At 45.1% G+C, this 22020-nt stretch overlaps 2 protein-coding genes across 2 annotated transcripts in view; both read left to right on the top strand.

Annotated features, from left to right (window-relative positions):
- The window catches only part of LOC132837100 (histone H4), a 1051674-nt gene that overhangs the window by 607614 nt on the left and 422040 nt on the right, over positions 1 to 22020 (top strand). The gene's annotated exons all lie outside the window — the stretch shown is intronic.
- LOC132837153 (late histone H2A.L3-like) lies at positions 142 to 1185 on the top strand. The gene has a single exon (XM_060856862.1). It carries the CDS (start codon positions 152 to 154, stop codon positions 539 to 541), a length of 390 nt encoding a protein of 129 aa, XP_060712845.1. The 5' UTR covers positions 142 to 151; the 3' UTR covers positions 542 to 1185.

Raw genomic sequence — 22020 nt, 5'->3', positions numbered from 1 at the left:
GAGGCAGATATCTGATTGGGAATTGAAACAACATTAGGCGGGGCTGAACAATGGGACCAATCAGAAACAGCCGCCCCACCATTCCTCCCGAAGGTATAAGAGGCCGCAATGTGGGCGGAGTGTAGCATTCTCTGTGAAAGTGTTTGTGATCATGTCTGGAAGAGGAAAGGGCAGTGGGAAAGGTCGCGCCAAGGCGAAGTCTCGGTCGTCCCGGGCTGGCCTGCAGTTCCCGGTGGGCCGTGTTCACAGGCTCCTGAGAAAGGGCAACTATGCTGAGCGTGTGGGTGCCGGAGCGCCGGTCTATCTGGCTGCGGTGCTGGAGTATCTGACGGCTGAAATCCTGGAGCTGGCCGGCAACGCGGCCCGGGACAACAAGAAGACCCGCATCATCCCCAGGCACCTGCAGCTGGCCGTGCGCAACGACGAGGAGCTCAACAAGCTGCTGGGAGGGGTGACCATCGCTCAGGGCGGGGTGCTGCCTAATATCCAGGCCGTGCTGCTGCCCAAGAAAACTTCCGCTGCTGGATCCGCTAAAAAGTGAAGATAGTGTTCTTGAATTTGACAACCCAAAGGCTCTTTTAAGAGCCACTCACAGCATCTGTGAAAGGAGCTAAACTCTCTATCGGATTGATTATTTTCTTTTTAATGTGGAGAGTTCTCGCCTTTGTACCGGACATCAATAAATTCCGCACTCCATTTAATTGGATATTGTTACTGGCTAAGGAAGCATTTGTCATAAAATGCGATTGCAAGAGTGTCCTAACCTACAGGATTTCGTATTGAACGGCCACTGCCTGAGTGATATCTGTCTTTACTATGGAGAATGGAGGCGCGAACGTCCCGGACTTCAGATTAGATTCACATTTCCTGTAAAAGTGCTGTAGGAAGAGCTGGGTTGACCCAGTGCAGTAACGGGTCAGTCCCTGACCCTCTGCGCTTTATTCCCTGCTCGGTTCATACCCAGTCTTTTATCCCCTGCTTCTGGAGAGACAGAGCAGATTGAACACCATTGAGACATTTTTTCAGCTGTAAAGGCGGGAATGGGGGAAAGTGAGATTGCCTGATCTTTAATTTCGTAATCGAGAAAAGCAATCAACGTGTACGTACTGATGTATTCTCCTCTGTAAAGCTTGTTACCCTTTCATTCTTAAAGGCGGGCATTTTCAAATTTGAAAATAAGCCGTTGGTCTCTTGGCGCTATGTTTTCCCTTTTCTTTCCTGCCTCCACCTCACCACAAGCCATGTTAACGACAAGGGAGTCAACGAGGAGATGGGAAATTTCCTGAAATATCTAACCCAATACCAAAATTTGATGTGAACATCACGCTTCTTATTATTATATTTTCTCATTAATTCCGCAATCTTGAATGAATATCTCACGTGTTGCAAAATTCACTGCTGCTGCCTGCCATTTTTGTTTTTAAGTAACTTCCGATAGAAATACTAATATCCCCTATTGCTTTCTGCTCTCTCTGGATGAGCAAGCGAACTTGTGCCCGCCCATTGAAACATCTTAAAAAGGTTACACAGTGTACACCGATAAATTTACAGAACCACACTTTATCAGTGCATTCCTATCTCATCCAGATTATTACTTGCCCGAAAACAATTTGTAATCGCTGCCTGAACGGGCGGATGGAAAGAACGCGCCATTAAGATATCCGGAGGCTCCCAGAAACAAAACTGAGCCGAGTATTATGCCTTGGAAATCTAAGTAGTACAATATGTAACATTAATGTCTGGGTTCCAAACTAAATATAAACAAATTCATGGCATGGACAGCCAAGTACACATTGATATTGTTACTGAGAAAGGCAGGTATTCACGAGAAAGAGGATCGAAAGTTACGAGGAGCAGACACAAGAATAAGTTTGAGAAATTTCAGCCATGATCGAATTGGAGAACAACTGGATGGGAGAAATGGCGTAATGCTGCTCCAATTACAAGTCACGGCGCGATTCAGAGTCCACCCACTCGCAGAACACGGTATTAGTGCATTTTCAGGATGGAAATAATTTTATAATCGCGATATATGTAAAATTACCGTCAACAGTACGCTATCCCCTCAGTACATGCCACCTCCCACGTCCTCAGGTCTCCGCTCTCTTTCGGAGGGTTTGGGTGGCTCTGAAAAGAGCCTTTGAGTTCGCTGGAAAAGGGTCGCTTTATGCTCAGCCGCCGAATCCATAGAGAGTGCGGCCCTGGCGTTTCAGAGCGTACACCACATCCATGGCGGTGACCGTCTTGCGCTTGTCTCCCCAATGTCGAGGAGATTGCATCGGGAGCAATGGATACAGTAAAAGATGTGTGAAAGTGCAGATGAAACATTGATGGATGTGGAAGGCTCCTTTGGGGTCTTGCTGCTGTGGCAGGGGAAGGTGGGGGGGGTGTGTGGTTGCTGGGAGGCATGGACCTGACGAGGTAGTCGCGGAGTCTTTACGTGAAGTGGATAGGGGTGGAAGGGAAATATATCTCTGGTGGTGGGATCCGTTTGTAGGTGGCGGAAATGGCAGAGGATGATGCAATGTTTCCAGAGTTTAGCGGGGTGGAAGGTGAGGACTGGCGGGGGGGAAGGGGTGGGGGGGTGGGGTTCTGTCCTTGTTGTAGTTGGAGCGGTGGGATTCGAGGGCAGAGGAGCGGGAAGTGGACGAGATGCACTGGAGGACATAAACCACCACTTGGGAGGGGAAATTGCAGTCTTGAAAGAGGGAGGCCATCTGGCGTGTCCTGTGGTGGAACTGGTCCTCCTGGGATACAGCGGTGGTGGTGGAAGAATTGGGATAAGGAGCGTCTTTGCAGGAGGCAGGGTGGTAAATGGTGTATCCAGGTAGCTGTGGGAGTCGGTGGGTTTGTAGCATCTGCAGTACTCACTTTCGCCTTTGTCTGTTTCAGTCCAACCAGAAACTTTGTTTTGGTTAATTATGTACTTCTTTCACAGTTTGTTGCAATTTGCTACAAAACGCTCTGCATTCCTCCTTCCTCTCCCTCGGATGTATCATGAAAAAAGCGTGAAATCTGGCTACAATTTTCAGAATGCATCAATGGAATCTAATAACCACTCTTCAAAGCAGTGGAGAAAAGGGTTGGGGGTGTGGGGAAGAGAGAAAGCCAAAATTGGTAGGTTTGTAAAACTGTTCGTTTTATTTTCAAGCAGAGTTGAACGGTGTTGATTATTCCATAAATTGAATTTGGCAGATTACATATTCTGCACTGCATGACAAAGTCATTTTCCTTTCCTCCTCACTACTATAGAGCAACTCAATAATACTGCTAATGGTGCATCATCACATGACAGAGCCGCGTAATGTTCTGTCAGAAGTGAATTGGCCAATTGTCTTTTCTGGATATGGAACATTATGGTCAGTCAGCTCCAATGCAGTTAAATTGTTTGTCACCCTTTCACTTTGTGGCAAATGGATTCAATTTACACTGATTGTTAGTTCACCAAAATCATAGAAGTACATCACTATGCACTGAAACAAAAACTGATGGCATCCTGAAGACCAACATTTTATATCATCACTGTTAGATTCTGCACAGTACAAGATACAAAAGGTCCACTGTGGTTCCTACCTTGTCTCTGAAGAACAGCACAGAATCCTTTCTGTTGCCGGGTATTGCATTTTCACTTGCATGTAATTCCTACAGGCACTAACAATTTATGAACTTCGGCTGTTTCCCATTCACTAGAGGAGACATGAACAGAGATACAGACTGGCAGCACAAGAGTAAACTCACTCTCACTCAGCCACTGAACGCTGAACGCTAAAGAATTAAATTTGGCCTCAATTGTTTCCAGATGTAAACTGACTCTCAACATCACTTACCACAGCTGAGGATATACAGCGCCCAGCAGTGCCTGATAAAGACTCCTCTACACATGCATACACACACACATAGTAAAAATAAACTGAGACTGAAATATAACACAATTAAGCATCATCGAAAAGAGTTTATTTACAGAGTTTATGCTCTGTAATATACACTCAGACACAAAATCACAACTGAACATTGGAGATTTACTGGATCTCAATCACCTATGAACCCGTTCCAGAACTTGAGGATCCTCCTCAAATAAAATGCACAGAACTGAACACAAATGTGATTTGACCAATGATTTGCAATTAAGATTGTGGGAAATATATCAAAAATAGCACTATAATTATTAAAAGTCAGATGTTTACAGAACTGATATCAAATTGCCACTGACAATGAGTGGATGAAGTTCACATTTCCAACAATTACTGCAGAACTGATACATAAGAGAATGTCCCCGTAGAGGCACAATGGGCTGAATGGTCTGCTTCTGTGCTGTACCATATCAGTGATTCTGATTTTGGTGAGAAAGGATATGACATGCTGTTGTGTAGGGTGTAAAAATATAATACAAAAATGAACTGACACGCAGAATAAAATGCTTTTTCACAAATAAAAACAGCAACAATGCCTGGGTACAAATTAAACCAAATATCTCAGTGATATCACAGATCCTGACTCTCCGCAAACAGGAAATGTGTGACCATAATTCAGAATGGTACTCATAATAAAGCAGTTTCCCTTCTTCCATTGCCCTATCTCCCCGTTCCCCCCCCCCCCCCCCCCATCTCACATTTACTGCTCTGCCCTCATCAATCCTTTTTTTACTTCTTCAAAAAACTCAATCAAGTTTGTGAGACATGACTTCCCACGCACAAAGCCATGTTGACTATCCCGAATCTGTCCTTGCCTCCAACAACTTGCCCACCACTGAGGTCAGACTCATCGGTCTATAGTTCCCTGGCTTGTCTTTACCGCCTCTCTTATACAGTGGCACCACGTTTGCCAACCTCCAGTCTTCCAGCACCTCACATGTGACTATTGATGATACAAATATCTCAGCAAGAGGCCCAGCAATCACTTCTCGAGCTTCCCACAGAGTTCTCAGGTACACCTGATCAGGTCCTGGGGACTTACCCACCTTTAACCATTACAAGACATCCAGCACTTCCTCCTCTGTAATCTGGACACTTTGCAAGATGTCACCATCTATTTCCCTACAATATATATTTTCCATATCCTTTTCCACAGTAAATACTGATGCAGCATATTCATTTAGTATCTCCCCCATTTTCTGCAGCCCCACACAAAGGCCGCCTTGCTGATCTTTGAGGGGCCCTATTCTCTCCCTAGTTATCCATTTGTCCTTAACATATTTGTAAAAACCTTTGTATTTGCCTTAATTCTATTTGCCAACACTATCTCATGTCCACGTTTTCCCCTCCTGATTTCCCTCTTAAGTATACTCCTACTTTCTTTATACTCTTCTAAGGATTCAATCGATCTATCCAGTCTATACCTGTCTATTTCCACCGCCACATTTTTCAACTCTGGTCTCCAGCATCTGCAGTCCTCACTTTCTCCTCGTTATCAATGTGTACTTGTCAGTTTCTTCTATGCGCATGTAACTATCAATCTCTACCTGTATGTTTCCCTGTGTAAATGTATTTACCAGTCTGTTCCTGCTCTGTGAATTGAGCCCGTAAATATTAACCTGTATCTGTCAGTTTCTCCTCTGTGAATGTGTGAATGTATTTACTGTTCTGTCCCTGCTGTGATTTGAGAATGTCAATATTAATCTGCATCTGTCACTTTGTCCAATGTCATTTTGTGAATGCAGTTACCAATCTATGCCTCTCAATCTCTGCCTTGTCAATATGTGAATTTACTTGTCGATTTCTACCTGTCAGATCCTGTTTGGTTAAAATGAACACTGAAGAATCTGAGATTGTGCTCTCTGAGTATAAGAGTGTCGTTATTAGACTGTACTTGTCAGTTTATGCTCTGTGAAACTGGGCGTGTAGTTATCATTCTCTTCCTGTCAGTTTTAGCTCTGTGAATGAGAGTGTAGTTATTAATTTGTCCCTGACACTTAAGAAAGCTGATTGGAGGCAGATGTTCACAGGTAAAGGGACGGCTGCAAAATGGGAAGCCTTCAGAAATGAGATAACAAGAATCCAGAGAAAGTATATTCCTGTCAGGGTGAAAGGGAAGGCTGGTAGGTATAGGGAATGCTGGATGACAAAAGAAATTGAGGGTTTGGTTAAGAAAAAAGAAGGAAAAAGTTGGTCGCCCCAGATAGAAATGGAGAGGTCTAGGAAGGGGAGGGAGGAGTCTGAGACTGTCCAGGTAAATTTGAGGTCGGGGTGGAAGGTGTTAGTAAAGTGTAAGGTTGGGGTGGAATTTACCTGGACCGTCTCAGACTCCTCCCTCCCCTTCCTAGACCTCTCCATTTCTATCTCGGGTGACCGACTCAAACACAGACATTTACTACAACTCGACCAACTCCTACAGCTACCTAGATTACACCTCCTCCCACCCTGCCCCCTGTAAAAACCCATATTCCCAATTCCTTCACCTCTACCGCATCTGTTCCCAGGAGGACCAATTCCACTACCGAACAATCCAAATGGCCTCCTTCTTCAAAGACCACAATTTCCTCTCTGACGTGGTTGACGATGCTCTCCATTGCATCTCCCCCACTACCCGCACCTCTGCCCTTGAGCCCCGCCCCTCCAATCGCCACCAGACAGAACCCCACCAGTCCTCACCTTCCACCCCACCAACCTTCGGATACATCGTATCATCCTCCGTCATTTCCGCCACCTCCAAACAGACCCCACCACCAGGGACATATTACCCTCCCCACCCCTATCAGCATTCCAGATTGACCACTCCCTCCGTGACTCCCTCATCAGGTCCACACCCCCCACCAACCCAACCTCCACTCTCGGCACCTTCCCCTGCAACTGCAAGAAATGCAAAACTTTCACCCACACCTCCCACCTCACGTCCCTCCAAAGCCCCAATGGATCCTTCCATATCCATTGCAAATTCACCTGAACCTCCACACATATCATTTACTGCATCCGCTGCACCCGATGTGGTCTCCTCTACATTGGGGAGACAGGCCGCCTACTTGCAGAATGTTTCAGGGATCATATCTGGGACACCCGCACCAACCAACCCAATTGCCCCGTGGCTCAACACTTCAACTCCCCCTCCCACTCCACCAAGGACGTGCAGGTCCTTGGACTCCTCCATCACCAGACCATAGCAACATGACGGTTGGAGGAAGAGCACCTCATCTTCTGCCTTGGAACCCTCCAACCACAAGGGATGAACTCAGATTTCTCCAGTTTCCTCATTTCCCCTTCCCCCACCTTGTCTCAGTCAAATCCCTCGAACTCAGCACCGCCTTCCTAACCTGCAATCTTCCTCCTGACCTCTCCGCCCCCACCCCACTCCGGCCTATTACCCTCACCTTGACCTCCTTCCACCTATCGCATCTCCAACGCCCCTCCCCCATGTCCCTCCTCCCTACCTTTTATCTTAGCCCGCTGGACACACTTTCCTCATTCCTGAAGAAGGGCTTGTGCCCAAAACATCGATTCTCCTGTTCCTTGGATGCTGCCTGACCTGCTGCGCTTTTCCAGCAACACATTTTCAGTACATTCAATTCATTGGCTAGTCTGCCTTGACGCATTTGCCAGGAGATCAAATGGATGCTCGAGTTAGGAATGGACAGCATAATATCTCAAATCTGTGCCATCAACAGTTGGATTGCGCTACAGCAATACAAATTGACTCACCGAGAGTTGCGGAAGGGACCATTATTCAGATGGTTTCTCAAGACAAATCCATCTTTCGAATGGATATCTTGCTTAGTGAATTGAGACAAAGCCTCGCCTAGTCGCAGAAACATGACACTGATATGCTTCACTTCCATTTCCTCCTTATTTGCTGGAAGATAGATATGCTGTTGATCACCTGTGAAACTTCACAAATCTTTCTTCTGTGCTGTTCTCACAATGTCCATGGAAGATTGGCACAAACATTTCCCTCTTCATCTTGACCTGGTTCCTCATTCCCTCCTGTATCTGTGTGCCTCAGGGTGGTGTATGTGATGCAGGGTCGTTGCTGTTCCGCTTGGTCAGCCTGAAAACAGGTCAACAAGAAACGTAGTAGATAGGAGCAGGACCAAAATAGTTGGCGTTTTGGACAGAGAAGGAGGTTAGCTAAAAGTACAATGGAAATTGTACCTGGTCAGCATGGGCGAGTTGGGCTGAAGGGCCTGATTCCGTGCTGTATGACTATGAAAATGGATGAGAATAACAATTTTTTCCTGAAAGATAGCCAATGAAGGGAGGAGCTGTGAATACGTGGGGTTATTATACAAACCAATTTCTCTTGGCAAAGCACATGACTGGAACATGCCTAAAACTGACCCTGACCCTGTTATTTCTCTGTACTCTGAACAGGATTTGGTCATCTCTACAAAGGTGGGGACTGAATACAATTCCGAAATGTCCTTGAACCAACCGACTTGCTCAGCCAGAAGGCAGTGAAGAGTTTGCAAAGGGTTAGAAGTCAAGTTCAGAGCAGACCAGGTAAGGAGCTCATATTTCATTCCCTTAAGGACCATCACAGACAGGAACAGGAGAAGGCCATTGGACCCCTCAAGTCTTAACTCCAGATCTGTTTTTGTTTAAAATCTAATTCTACATCCACCACCTGCCAATGCAAGATTCGCATTCACATCTGCAGGGCATACCCTGGGGAGCTGAAAACATAGGATTTTGCTTCCCCATTATTTCAGAAACTGAAAGTGAATCTCATCAAAATTGAGATCAGAATAAAATACCCCACATTATTGAGCCAAACATTAATGTCCCCAGAATCCATACAGTGTGCAAAGAGACCATTCAGTGCCATCGGAAGTATCAGATGAGTAAGCAGAACATTTGATAATTGCCAATTGAGAGGGAAATTGAATAGCAAATGAGGAGATTAGCATCACAGGCAACATTGAGGGTCCGGATTCCTGATGAGCTAAGGAAGCTGTGCTGCTGTCGAAGTTGAACAAAATTATGTGTGCATCTAAAGGCATAATGGGAATCAGTATAGATATTAGCTGGCTTTCTTTTAGCAAGTATACAGGCACAGGTGAGAGTAAGGAGTTCAGCTTGCTAGGCAGAACAGGATGGGTCGGCAGAGTAACCTTCTAGTGTCTGGGAAAAAGTGACAACCTCATATCCTGACATACATTTGCCCTCTAGAAAGATAGAAGAAGAACCATCGAGATAAAGTGTAAGGTCTGGATTAACTAGAGCCTGATCGGTAAGATCGGGATGTGGCTTAGTAACAAGTTAATTTATGAGAACACAATCATGGGGAGGATCAGGTAGTTCAAGACGTTCTTCCTGTAGGAATGTAACTGGGTTAATGTGAGAGCTATATTTAAGGAGAGAAGCAGATTCTGAGTGGAGTACGTTTAGAGGTAAGCGAGGATATTGCAGAATGGGAGGTACACACTTCTACATTTTGATGCAAAGTTATATTAGAGGCAGCCAATCCTATAGTATGGATGGCTGGGAGAATCTGGGTGCAGTTTTAAAGTAATCATGGAGAAGCCATGTATACTTTCATCTTGAATGAATTAAATGTGGTACGAGTAGAATGCCACAGGCTGTTTGTAAATACAGATTGGGGGGCAGAGTTGGAATTGTCTACCTGAACGGTGGCCTAATCCTTCCAAGTGGAATTTTAAATTTTATTAGTTTGAATTTGACTTGCACTTGTGGTTGTTTTAAAGTTGAACCGAAATACCGCTTTTTAAAAAAAAACTAGCAATGTTTTGTTCTTTCAGCAGTGCATCATTTTCTTTGACCGTCTGGTTAAAGAGTACAAACTGATTTTAAAAGCAGCAGTTAGATTGATCAAAATCAGTGGTCTTAAGTTCACTCATCTGTGCAATTGTAACACTCCTAACAGACGGTGACAAATGATTCGTTGAGGAAGGCCATGGGTCTCAGCAGATTGGTCTTCAGAGTGTGAGTGTGTGTGACAGGGGGGCGTTCAGGCGACTTTGTTTTATTGGCTGTACTGTGGGTGAGTGTTGAGGAGGTCTGCTGACAGGAGGAGAGACATAAAATATTTCCTTCTCCAAATCAGAATACCATTCCTCCTCCCCAGTCCACAGATGGATCAGGATTCTTTATTGATCTTTGAGAGAGGAGAGGATGGGGTATAAGGAACAGTCTTTGTCATTCGTCAGGTCCTGCGTGGCTGCAGCCTGCTCTTATTCTTATTTCCTTTACACTGGGGCTCCTGACATTTCAACTTTGGTTCTAAATCTTTGCTTTCCTTTTGTTCTAGCCAATTGCAATTCTGCTTCTAAATCATATGCTTCAAATTTGCATTTTCGTTCTGTCCAATCTAATTCAGATCCTTCCTCAGTTAATGGACTAACTCTCTGTTTAATACAGTTTTGTCTCCATGATGATTGCATTGATTTTTCCCGAAATACCTTTTTCCACACTCATGTGGCTTCTTTCTGCTTACTTCCCTTTTTTCCCAAATCCCTTGTTCAATTTTAATGAGTAGAGTTGAATCATGTGTGCCTCCGAGAGACCAATCCTTATTTAGTTGAGCAGCTGCAGCCGATAGTTCCCTTAATTGTTTCTCATAATTCGGATACAGATTTATTATTTCCGTTAGGGGACGTTGGTCTTTCATTTTATCTGGAGTGACACCCATATTTATCCTACTACTCTAAATCTTCACAGAACTACTGATCTGCAGGGTCACCAATCTCAGTCACGACAGGGCACAGACCCAAAACACAAATGTTCACTCACCAACAAACAAATGTGTATCCAAACTGAATCTCAAGGGGTTAAACTTTCTGCAAGCTGCAGAGGGTTAACGCTAAGTCTCTGTGAACCTGTCTCTCTCTCTCTCTCTCTCTTGCTCTCTTGGGCGGCACTGTGGCACAGTGGATGGCACTGATGCCTCACAGTGCCGGAGTCCTGGGTTCAATTCTCACCTCAGGCAGACTGTCTGTGTGGAGATTACACATTCCCCCAGTATCTGCGTGGGTTTCCTCTGGTGCTCCGGTTTCCTCCCACAGTCCAAAAATGTGCAGGTTAGGTGAATTGGCCATGCAACATTGTTAGTATTAGGTGTAGGGGAATGGGTCTGGATGGGTTGTGCTTTGGTGGCTCAGTGTGGACTTGTTGGGCTGAAGGGCCAGTTTCCACACTGCAAGTAATCTAATCTCCCTGTCACGTGCAAACACATACAAGCATTTTAGAAGATAACAACTCGACTATACAACAATAAAGACTAATCATTTCGCAATGCATTCTCGACATTGTAAAACTTGACAGTTTCTGCTTTAAATACCTATTCCAACAATCTCATTTCGGGTTCCATCAGGGTACTGTGAGAGTGAAATGGGGGGAAGTCACACATGACGATACAGACCAAGAGCAACCAAGGTATAATCTTACCTTGTGGGCCCATTGGTCTCAGGTCTCACCCTTAGGTGAAGCTCCTCTTTTCCAGTTTCATTCAAATGTAGCCCTTGTTGGAACCCTGCTCACAGCGTCAAATTGTTAAAGTACAGATTTGAGACAGCCCAGGTAAACTCTTATAGACTCGAACCTGTAAAGCCTCTCTCTTGGTTTGTCACAGAGATTGTACTCTTTGAAAGTCTGGAATAAAAACCTTTTACAGATAGTTTAGTTTAATTTTAGTCAGCCCCTTTATTCACTAATAGCAACACTGTAACAACATAACACTGATACTATAAACTAAACGAACTAGGTTCTAACTAGGAGAGCAGAGTACGAGCTGGCTACTCTGATGTACTGTTCCTTGATACAAAAGTTTACAAAAACATTGCATGTTCTTAATTAGACAGATAACAGTGAAGACAATAATTCATAAAGAAGAAAAGTTAACTGGCGGATCTGTGTGTGCTTGACTGATCACTCCTACAGGCCTTGAGCTATCCATCAGATAGGAAAAACACACCTAGCTGAGTTAAACATCTGCTCACGAGATAAGTTCCTATAAAGAAGTACCAGTCTAAATTAAGTGGGAGATGTCATTAGGTAACCTTGCACAGCTCGCATGTCTGATATCATTGTTTTACGAAATGGCTTCTTAGCAAGGAGGACAAATGTTTGACCATAAAATGGCTTCCTGACAGATTGTATCAGAATCTCTTCAATGTTAGGTTTAGAGTAATTTTAAACTGGGAGCAGATTCCTGCTTTTTATCTAAATCACAGAATCATTCTATACCTGACGCTGAAATGTTACTGCATGGTTGTATGTAAATTGATTAATTAGTCTCAAATTAAACATGCTTTCTTTTCAAGTTTGTGATTCAAATTCAAATAAGACACAAGATCTGATGAGTTAGAATTGACAGTTGGGGCAGACTGTAAGGTCTGTAGAGTGGTTTGCAAGAACAGCAAGTAAGTTAAAGCTTCATTAATATTACCTGGTAATGGCTACTCAATATCATCATAAAGTCCCAAAATTCAGTAAAACTCCGTGCATAGCAGATAAGCACTAAGTTAATTTTCTACAGGCTCCAGTAGCCTCAGCATAAAATGGTCTCTACCCCTAGAGTCCTTTTGAACTCTCAAGTCAGCAAAGATTTTTTTCTCTCTGTCTCTCCCCCACTTGCAAGGGGTAATACGAATCCATTTTAATTGGCAGCATCTGACCATTAATTACAAAGCTTTTGATAGTACTGAGTTTGTTTCAGGGTCAAAATCAAATATTGCCATTAATTTCACAAGGGAATGGTTGTGAATGTTATCACTTGGTGTCCTGTTCAACGGATTCACCGATGCTACGGCAAATGTACTTAATTCCTTTCCAGCATCCTGTTATCACTTGGTAAGCCCAGATGTCCCTATCTTCTGCATTCCTTGAGATTCCCCTCCCCGCCCCACCTTTTTCTGAGCCTTCCTGCCTGCCTATTTTCTAGTGCAATAAATGTGTTATATAATTCAACATTACATTTTAGTCTAAATGTTTAAAGTCAAATTTGAAGGCTATAGACTGTCTTGGTTAGGTTCAGTGATGGAGGAGGCCCAGGATCTACGTGTCCTTGCAAGTGTGGGAGGTGAGTTAAAGTGTTCAGCCACATGACAATGGGGTTGCTTGGTGCGGGTATCCCAGAGATATTCTCTGAAATGATCCACAAGTTGCTCCCATGAGGAACCTTATCGAACCCCTTACTCAAGTCCATATAGATCACATCTACTAATCTTCCCTCATCAATCATCCTTGTTAATTCTTCAAAAAACTCAATCAAATTTGTGAGACTTGATTTCCAAAGCATAAAGCTATGCTGACTATCTGGAATCAATCTTTGCCTTTCCAAATACATGCAAATCCTGTCCCTTGGGATTCCCTCCAATTTGAAAATGTGTTGCTGGTTAAAGCACAGCAGGTCAGGCAGCATCCAAGGAATAGGAAATTCGATGTTTCGGGCATAAGCCCTTCATCAGGAATGAGGAGAGGGTGCCAGGCAGGCTAAGATAAAAGGTAGGGAGGAGGGACTTGGGGGAGGGGCGATGGAGATGTGATAGGTGGAAGGAGGTCAAGGTGAGGGTGATAGGCCGGAGTGGGGTGGGGGCGGAGAGGTTAGGAAGAAGATTGCAGGTTAGGAGGGCGGTGCTGAGTTGAGGGAACCGACTGAGACAAGATGGGGGGAGGGGAAATGAGGAAACTGGAGAAATCTGAGTTCATTCCTTGTGGTTGGAGGGTTCCCAGGCGGAAGATAAGGCGCTCCTCCTCCAGCCGTCGTGTTGTTATGGTCTGCCGGTGGAGGAGTCCAAGGACCTGCATGTCCTCAGTGGAGTGGGAGGGAGAGTTAAAGTGTTGAGCCACTGGGTGGTTGGGTTGGTTGGTCCGGGTGTCCCAGAGGTGTTCTCTGAAGCGTTCCGCAAGTAAGCGGCCCGTCTCCCCAATGTAGAGGAGGCCACATCGGGTGCAGTGGATGCAATAGATGATGTGTGTGGAGGTACAGGTGAACTTGTGGCGGATATGGAAGGATCCCTTGGAGCCTTGGAGGGAAGTGAGGGAGGAGGTGTGGTCGCAAGTTTTACATTTCCTGAGGTTGCAGGGGAAGGTGCCGGGAGTGGAGGTTGGGTTGGTGGGGGTTGTGGACCTGACGAGGGAGTCACGAAGGGAGAGGTCTTTGCGGAACGCTGATAGGGGAGGGGAGGGAAATATATCCCTGGTGGTGGGGTCCATTTGGAGGTGGCGGAAATGACGGCGGATGATACGCTGTATACGGAGGTTGGTGGGGTGGTAGGTGAGAACCAGTGGGATTCCGTCTTGGTGGCGGTTGGAGGGGCGGGGCTCAAGGGCGGAGGAGCGGGAAGTGGAGGAGATGCGGTGGAGGGCATCGTCGATCACATTTAGGGGGAATCTGCGGTCCTTGAAGAAGGAGGCCATCTGGGCTGTGCGGTGTTGGAACTGGCCCTCCTGGGAGCAGATGCGGCGGAGATGAAGGAATTGGGAATATGGGATGGAGTTTTTACAGGGGGCAGGGTGGGAGGAGGTGTAGTCCAGATAGCTGTGGGAGTCAGTCGGTTTATAGTAGATGTCTGTATTGAGTCGGTCGCCTGAGATAGAAATGGAAAGGTCTAGGAAGGGGAGGGAGGAGTCTGAGACAGTCCAGGTGAATTTGAGGTCGGGATGGAAGGTGTTAGTAAAGTTGATGAACTGTTCAACCTCCTCGTGGGAGCACGAGGCAGCGCCGTTACAGTCATCGATGTAGCGGAGGAAAAGGTGGGGGGTGGTGCCAGTGTAGTTGCGGAAGATGGACTGTTCCACATATCCTACGAAGAGACAGGCATAGCTGGGGCCCATGCGGGTGCCCATGGCAACTCCTTTAGTTTGGAGGAAGTGGGAGGATTGAAAAGAGAAGTTATTCAGGGTGAGGACCAGTTCAGTCAGTCGAAGGAGGGTGTCAGTAGAAGGGTACTGGTTGGTGCGGCGGGAAAGGAAGCAGCGGAGGGCGTTGAGTCCTTCGTGATGGGGGATGGAGGTGTACAGGGACTGGATGTCCATCGTGAAAATAAGGCGTTGGGGACCGGTGAAGCGAAAATCCTGGAGGAGGTGGAGGGCGTGGGTGGTGTCCCGAATGTTGGTGGGGAGTTCTTGGACTAAAGGGGACAGAACCGTGTCAAGGTAACTAAAGGGGACAGAACCGTGTCAAGATTCCCTCCAACTTACCCATCATCATCAGGCTCACTGATCTATAGTTCCCGGTCTTTTTCCTTCCCACATTTCTTAAACAGTGGCACCACGGTAGCTAACTTCCAGTCTTCCAACACCTCAGCTGTGCCTATCAATGATGGAAATATCTCAGCAAGGGGCCCAGCAATCACTTCCCTTGCTTCCCACATAGTTCTAAGGTACACTTGATCAGGTCCTGATGATTTATCTACCTTTATGCGTTTGAAGACATCCAGCACCCCACCTCTCTAATATGGACATTTTTCAAATGGCACCGTCTATTTCCCCACATTTTAGAAATTCCATGCCCTTCTCCAAAGTAAGCACTGATGCAAAGTATTTGTTTCGTATCTCCCCCATCGCCTGCAGTTGCATACATAGTCTGCCTTGCTATTCTTTGAGGGGTCCTATTCTCTCCCTAGTTACCCTTTTGTCCTTCATGTATTTATAAAAACCCTTCAGATACTCCTTCACCCTATTTACCAAAGCTATGTCCTGTTCCCTTTTTGCCTTCCTGATTTCCCTCTTAAGTATATGCTTCTACTAACTTTACACTCGAGGGATTCAGTCAATCTCTTCTGTCTATCCCTGTCGTATGCTTCTGTCTTTTTTTGAACAAAAATGTCAATTTTTCTAGTCACCCAGCATTCCTTTTACCTACCAGCCTTTCCTTTCACCTGAACAGAAATGTACTGTCTCTGGCCTCTCGTTATCTAATTTTTGAAGGCTTCACATTTTTCTGCAATTGCTTGACCTGCGAACATCTGCGATCAATGAGTTTTGAAAGTTCCAGCCTAATACAGCCAAAATTAGCCTTGCTCCAATGTCGAACTTCAACTATTAGATCTGAGAGTTTGGTGCTGGAAAAGCATGGCAGGTCAGGCAGCATGTGAGAAGCAGGAAAATCAACTTTTCTGGCAAAAGCCCTTCATTGATTTTCCTGCTCCTCGAATGCTGCCTGACATGCTGTGCTTTTCCAGCACCACGCTCTCTACTCTAATCACCAACATCCACCGTACTCAAACCCTTAAACTACGGCAGTCCCAATCTATGTTTGGAAAGTTACAATTCCCTACCATAACCACCCTATTAATCTTACAAATAACTGAAAGTTCCTTACAAATTTGTTACTCAATTTCGAGCTGACTATTTGGTGGTCTATAATACAATCCCAACAAGGTGATCATCCCTTTTTTATTTCTCAGTTCCATCCAAATACCTTCCCAGGTTGTATTCCTCCCTAAGGGAAGCAGTAATACCATCCCTTATCAAAAACATCACTTCCAATCCTCTTTTGCCCCTTTTCTATCCATGCTATAGCATTTATATCTGGAGGATAAGATGCCAGTCCTGTTCATCTGAGCTACATTTCTGTAATTGCTATGATATCCCAGTAACATATCTCTAACCATGACCTGAGGACATCTGCCTTCCTTGTTAGGCCTCTTGCGTTGAAGTAAATGCAGTTTAATTTATCAGTCCGACCTTGTTCTCTGCTTTGTTCCTTCCTGCGCAGACTGTTTTACTTGTTCCCTTTCCCAACTGTATCAGTCTCAGATTGATCTCTCTCTTCACTATTTTCCACATTATTATTTAAAACCCTCCTGAGCAGCTCGAGCAAATCTCCCTGCCAGAATATTGGTCCCCTTTCAATTCATGTGCAATCCATCCTTCCTGTACAAGTCACTTCTACCCCAGAAGATTTCCAAAGATCCAAAAATGTCAACCCTTCGCCCATGCACAAGTTCCTCAGCCACACATTCATCTGCTCTATCCTCCTATTCCTATACTCACTACCTCACAGCATTAGCAGTCATCCGAGATATGACTACCTTCAATGTCCACCTTTTTAATTTCCTGCCTAACTTTTTGTATTTTCTCTTCAGAATCTCATCCTTTTCCCTCCCTCTGCCGTTGGTTCCAATGTATACAATGACACCCTGCTGGTCCCTCTCCCCTTTTAGAACATGCTGCACCATCTCTGAGACATCCTTGATCCTGGCACAGGGAGGAAACACACCATTCTTATTTATTGCTGCCACCCACAGAAACTTGTTTGTGCCTGTGACTGGAGAGTCCCCATCACAATCGATCGCTTGGATCCCAACATAATGCTCATTGCATTTGAACCTGCCTGGGTACCAGTAATGTGGCTGTTTGAGCTACATTCCCCTGACAGTCCAGCACACCCTACATTTTCTAAACAGCATACTCGTTTGAAATGGGGATAACCAGAGAAGACTCCTGCCTACCCCTCCTACCTTCCCTGGAGCTAACCCATCTACCTGACTGTATTTGCGGTTTTTCTCCCTTCTGATAACTGCCATCCGTCACACCCCTACTCTGTGTTTGGAAAGTTAAAATCCCTAACCATAACCACCGATTGTTCTTACCGATAACTAAAATCTTCCTACAAATTTGTTTCTCTATTTTCGATTGATTATTCAGTGATCTGTAATACAATCGCAATAAGGCAATTAGCTCTTTATTTGTCAGTTCCACCCAAATAACTTGCCTGGATGTATTCCTCATTGTAATATTCCTCTTGTAACTTCCTCATTCCTCGACTGTCGCTCCAGCTGATCCATGTGATCCAGTAGGATTCACAACCAAACACACTTACTGCAGACGTAATCAACAGTAACTTTGAAACTCTCCCTAAACTCCCACATCTGACAGGAAGAGCATATTGCTCTAATAAAAGCCATATTTCCTCCACAATGTACAAAATCAGACAATAGCACCATTGTTTTGCTATAAAAACCAGTGCTCCAGGCTAACCTAGTACTTACAGTTTACATTTTTTACATTTAATCAAGAGACAGATTTCAATAAAACATATAATCAAGAAAGAACCCACTCTGTACATTAGTGCAGACATACAGCAAGGTTAGACTGTAAAATATGCACTTATCTGTTCCTCTGCTGCTAGCTCTCCCACATAGGTTCCTCCAAAGGTAGCTATGAATTTTGCTGTTTGTTAATTTTTCCTACACTCACTCTGATGTCCAGTAACTGCAGATTCACTGCTGTCCCATTTAGCAGTGTAGGTTTCTTTCTTTCTTCCTTGTTTTTGGCTCCTATACCCTGGGGCAAAGATCTTGGCTATTCACCCTATCCCTGCCCCTTATACACTTCTGTAAGGTTATCCCTCAGCCTCCGATGCTCCAGGAAAAACAGCCCCAGCCTATTCAGTTTCTCCCAAAAGCTCAAACCCTCCAAGTCTGGGAACAGCCTCAGAAATCTTTTCTAATCCCTTTCAAAGTTTCATAATATCTTTCCTATAGCAGAAAGACTAGGACTGAATGAAGAATTCCAAAAGTGGCTTAACCAATGTCCTGCACAGCTGCAACATGACAAACTAACACCTATACTCAGTGCTCTGACCAATAAAGGAAAGCATGCCAAACACCTTCACTATCCTATCTACCGGCCTCAGCACTTGCAAGAAACTATAACCCTGCACTCCAAGGTCTCTTTGTAACAGCTCGCATTTTTTTAAATTATTCATCTGCCAAACCTCAAACCATCAGTACTTCCAATCAATTCTAATTTATATCAAATTTTCTTTCCTCTCTCATTTGGATAGAAGCATATATACATCTAGGCAGATAGGCTGGGACTTCTTTTCACTGGAGCATAGGAGGTTGAGAGGTGACCTTGTAGAGGACTATAAAATCATCAGGAGTGTAGATGAGGTAAACGACAAGTGTTTTTTCTCTAGGGTGGGGGTTTCACGATTAGGGAGCAAATGTTGAAGGTGAGAGGAGAAAGATTTTCTCAAAAAAAAGGGAATCACTTTTTTTAAAGAAAGCAGTTTCTATGTGGAATAAATGTCCAGAAGAAGTGGTGGATATAGGTACTGTGACAACGTTTAAAAGACATTTGCATAAATTAATGAATCAGAAAAGTTCAGAGGGATATGGGCCAAATACTAGCAAATGGGACTAGTTTAATTTGAGAGCATAGTCAGCATGGACGGGATGGTCTGAAGGGACTGTTTGACTCTGTACCAGTACTGTACTGGTCATAAAACTATTTTCTTGCCTTTCCCCAGAACCATCCACTTCTTTGTTGTTTAAACATCAGATGAACTCAGCCTTGACTATATTCAATGACCCCCCCTAACTGCAGGAAGCCATCTCCACTTCTGAACTCCATTCCTCTTGCTAATATATCACTTGCCAATCTCATTGCTTGCTGCACCTGTCTAATAACTGACATTGACTGGTGTAGGACACAGAGGGGCCTTTGTACATCTGCACATCACTCCTGACGAACGGCTCAAGCCTGATACCTCATTTCTGCTGCTCCTTAGATGTTGCCTGACAAACTGTGCTTTTCCAGCGCCAAACGTTCTGACTTTGACCTCCATCTGCAGTCCTCACTTTCTCCACATCCCAATATATCACCATTTAAACCATACGTCTCTTTTCTGCTTTTTTTTTGGCAGCAAAGGTTATAACTTCATACTGTGATCCTGCGTTTGCCATGTGTTTGCCAATTGAGACCTAGACTTGGACGTCTTTTCCAGAGTCTGTCCCCTCCCTGAATTCACTCCCTTTCCTTTCAGTTCCTGCAAGTCAACAATTGAATCCCAGAATGAAACAAAGAAATGGAAAACAGGGTGAGAAAAAGAGAGTGCTGTACACACAGATGTTGAACAGAGGAGGAAATTTGCAGTCTGGGGTGAAACCCAATCTTCATTCAGAGAGAGGAGCAGCAATTTCCGAAGCTCATGGTCCAATGTCTGCATTCAGACGAAAGGAGGGTTGTGACTGGCAGGAGGACCACACTCCTTCTAGTTGTCCAGGGCTCCTCATTGGTCCATTAATAAATGCCGCAGGCCGTTTCTGCGGTGAGCGAGGAGCATGCACGTTATTTTGCTGACACCGGTGAACATTCAGTGTTTGCTGACTCTGAGGAGCATGCGCAGTACGCAGTGTGAAGATGCCGGTATTACTGACAAATTTAAAGTGTCTAAATGCCAATTGTTTAAAAAAAGAGGCTGCAGTCACAATTTCCTTTCCCTACTGTGGTTCGACATTTTATTCTGTTTACATTTTGTCCGGGTGCTCAACTTTTGTATGTGTTTTCCCCAGGGTAGAATGCTGTCCAAATCTAGAGGGGCATAGCTTTAGGGTGAGAGGATGAAGCTTTAAAAGGGATCTGAGGGGTAACTTTTTTCATGCAAAGGGCGGTGCGTGAATTGAATGAGCTGCCAGAGGAACTAGTAGAGGCTGCTACAATGATAACATTTAAAAGGCATCTGGATAGGTACATGAATGGGAAGGGTTTAGTGGGATATGGACCAAATGCTGGCAAATAGGTCACTATATTAATTTAGGATATCTTGTCAGTGTGGATCAAAAGGTTTGTTTCCACGCTCCATAAAACTATGGCTCGATTTCTGCATAGTTGTGACCGATTGCACAAAACTTGGAATAAACCATCCACCCCTTACAGCCTGCCCTCAGCTGTGGCCTAACTGTGCATATTTCAAGAAATTTTGCCAAAGAATTCTGAAGCGTTTTTTAAAAAATGTTGAACATGCTTTCAGACTTTTATGATGTTTCTAAAGATATCATTTTAGCTATTCTCAATTTTAAAGGCCAGCCATTTCTCATGCACTCCCATCTCCCAGGTAGAGTCATCACCATCCATTCTCCGTATTCTTGAAGGGCTTGATTCAGCGATCAAAGAGGGTTTGAAGCATGAGAAAGGATGGGGGTAGGAAGGGAGAGAGAATAGATAGGAGGCGCAGATAGATAGAGAAAGTGGACAGAGAGATAGAGGGTTGGGCTGAAGAGAGACTGAGGACAACAGGGTGGGGGAAAGTGAAAGGCTGGGTGGATGGGGGTGCGTAAGAGAATGGGGAGAGAGAAAGAGAGGAGGACAGCAGAGGGTTGTAGTGAGACAGAATGGGGGGGTATGAGTGTGGGGAGAGAGAGAATGGGTGGGGGGGTGGGAGTGGAGAGAATGGATGGGGGGCAGAGGGTGGAGGGAGAGACAGTACAAATCCCATCTTCGCCAGGTCTGATGTCATGTGTCCTTCGAACTGGAACCCTTCCTCCACAGCAAACGAGTTTCTGAACAGCATCTAACCTAGACCCACCCACTTACCCTACAGCCCTTCAGTTCCCCATTGCCAATACACCCTAACCTGCACATGTCTGGACACTTTAGCATGTCCAATCCACCCTGAACTGCAAATTTTTGAATTGTGGGAGGAAACCTGTGCATCCAGCGGTAACTCACACATACACAAGGTGGAGAACGTGCCATAGTCCACAGACATTCCCTTGAGGGTGGAATCGAACCTGGGTCCCTGGGGTCATGAGGCAGTGGTACTAACCGCTGAGCCATGCCACCTATAGCTTTGAGGTTCTGCTTTGTCTTTGTAGCTTCTAACTTCTCGTAAGCCTGCAGCAGAGGATCTCTCCTCCTGATATTGTTGAATCATACCCACTGCAACCTCCCTCTCCCACCTCTCCAGCCCTGATCACATCTGTTCCTGAATCCTCCTGCCAGACAGACACAGATGCCATCTGGCCTCCTGCCAGTTGCAGAGAACGGAGACAATGCCTGTCACTATTCTGTCTGTTACCACCACCTCCCACTCCCCAGCATTGTCGTTACTGTCACCACCCACCACCCAGACAGTTCATTCCTCCAGCCTGCAGCCCTCTCTCAGATCTCCTTTACCTGTCTGACTCGCACTCGCACTCTCCTGACCCTGTCCACTGACCCAATTGGAAGGCTGTCTGGAGGGGAAGACCATCTCCTGTAATAAAGTGTCCGGTTAACTTTACCCATTTCCTCCCAACATGTCTGGAGCCTGGCTTCCAGCTCCATCTCTCTGAGTCGAAGGTCCTCCAACATGTGTTTGCCCTGGAACACGGTATCCAGATCCTCCCAGCAAATTGAAAGA

Source organism: Hemiscyllium ocellatum, chromosome 49 (genome assembly GCF_020745735.1).
Source record: "Hemiscyllium ocellatum isolate sHemOce1 chromosome 49, sHemOce1.pat.X.cur, whole genome shotgun sequence".
NCBI lineage: Eukaryota > Metazoa > Chordata > Chondrichthyes > Orectolobiformes > Hemiscylliidae > Hemiscyllium > Hemiscyllium ocellatum.
This window is presented reverse-complemented; position numbering and strand designations above follow the sequence as displayed.

Excerpts from the sequence above, each read along its gene's own strand:
- LOC132837153 (XM_060856862.1), top strand. The coding sequence starts at position 152 with ATGTCTGGAAGAGGAAAGGGCAGTGGGAAAGGTCGCGCCAAGGCGAAG.